The following is a 1,640-nucleotide window of genomic DNA, read 5'->3' on the forward strand; positions in this document are numbered from 1 at the left end:
CCCCCCCCCCCCCCCCCCCCCCCTTCCTGTCAAAGGCTTTAAAGATTTCTTTTTTTTAAACTGAGTTCCCCCAGTGGCTAGAACGGGTGATGGGTGTTTTCTGCTTTGCCCTCCCAGAGAATTTGGGCAACTAATGAGAGACATTATGGCTTTCAAACAAGAAAAGTGGTAGTTGGTCAATTTTCCAGTTGATAAAAGACGCAGTTTATTTGGGGAAACATAATGTGAAGTTTTCTTTGTTCATTGTTTTTGTGATCATTACAAGCCGATACTTGATGAAGAGTTTCCCTCTGGGCTGCAGGTCCAGCCGGTGTCTCGCAGGAAGCTGCAGCTTGTGGGCGTGACCGCCATGCTGGTGGCCTGTAAATACGAGGAGATGTACGCCCCCGAGGTCGGAGACTTTGCCTACATCACAGACAACGCCTTTACAAAGGCTCAGATTCTGGAGATGGAGCAGCTTGTCTTGCGGACCCTCAACTTTCAGCTGGGACGTCCTCTCCCGTTACACTTCCTCAGACGGGCCTCCAAGGTGGCTAATGTGAGTTATTTTAGTTACGAATGAAGTTAACGGCCCAATAGAAAACTTTCAAAGTAGTCGGTTTGCTCTACTGTTGACACTGTAGCATTTGTCTCATACAGCTGGTTACAGGTGACCTTGGCCCATGTCTTGCTGTCATTGACTGGTGTGATGTGGCAGAGTTCTGACAACTCCACATATTTTGCCCACTTTATATCTGAAATGTGTGCAAAGCACAGCAACCCTTGCACCTTTTGAACAATTCACATTGTGCGCCAAGCCAACACAGATTTGCCTCCAATCTACTGTCTGCAAGTGTAAAATCAGGGCCTAAGTCCTATTGTGGAACTACAGCTGAGCCTTAATTTCCTAACAGTAATGGCTTCTAAAAGCTAGTAACCAGCACATATCACATGAAATCTTTTCAATTTTATCGTCAGTTTCAGTAACAACAAAGTGGCCTTTATTTGACTAATTATTGCTGAGAAAAACCTTCGTTTATGTGGAGATGTTCATGCATTTTTTTCTGATTACCAAAGTCACTTAAATGAAGGAAACTGCTTAATCATAATTTTCCAGCAGTGTTTTAGATGGTTTGGTTCAATGTAAAGTAGCAACCGTTCTCAGTGGACTGGATGTTTGTGTCTCAGTCTGACGTAGAGAGACACACGCTGGCCAAGTACCTGATGGAGCTGACCCTCGTCGACTACAGCATGGTGCACTACCGGCCGTCTGAGGTCGCCGCGGCGTCGCTCGGTCTCTCCCAGCTGCTGCTGGAAGACCTGCCCTGGGTGAGTCGGACTTGGCTACACTTTCACAGTAATTTCTATCATGCAACGTGTAGATGTAAACTGATTAGCAAAGTGCTCAAATCGGTGTCATTGCACAGCCAGAGCAGTTAAATGCAACGCTCATCATTAAAGCACTAGTTACAAATGGCTGCAACATGTAAAGTACAGGAGCTAAATCGGTCATTGGATTTTATTTTTGGGTCATACTTGCTCAGTTTGGAAATCTCAGTCTATACAAAACTCAAATTGGCTCAAGCTGACTAAACTATCAGAAATGATCTGTTGCTTGACTGGACATGGCAGCTAAATCTGTCCATGGGGGGGGGGGGGGG

The 1,640-nt window shown here is 45.6% G+C and overlaps 1 protein-coding gene across 1 annotated transcript in view; it reads left to right on the forward strand.

The window, feature by feature from the left end:
- LOC117954749 (G2/mitotic-specific cyclin-B2-like) overlaps positions 1–1,640 on the forward strand; it is a 4,705-nt gene that overhangs the window by 1,247 nt on the left and 1,818 nt on the right. Inside the window, exons 3-4 of the mRNA XM_034888761.1 lie at positions 266–538; positions 1,168–1,308. Of these exons, the coding sequence (XP_034744652.1) occupies positions 266–538; positions 1,168–1,308 (414 nt within the window). The remainder of the gene's footprint in view (positions 1–265; positions 539–1,167; positions 1,309–1,640) is intronic.

This window comes from Etheostoma cragini, chromosome 1 (genome assembly GCF_013103735.1).
Source record: "Etheostoma cragini isolate CJK2018 chromosome 1, CSU_Ecrag_1.0, whole genome shotgun sequence".
NCBI classification, from domain to species: Eukaryota; Metazoa; Chordata; class Actinopteri; order Perciformes; family Percidae; genus Etheostoma; species Etheostoma cragini.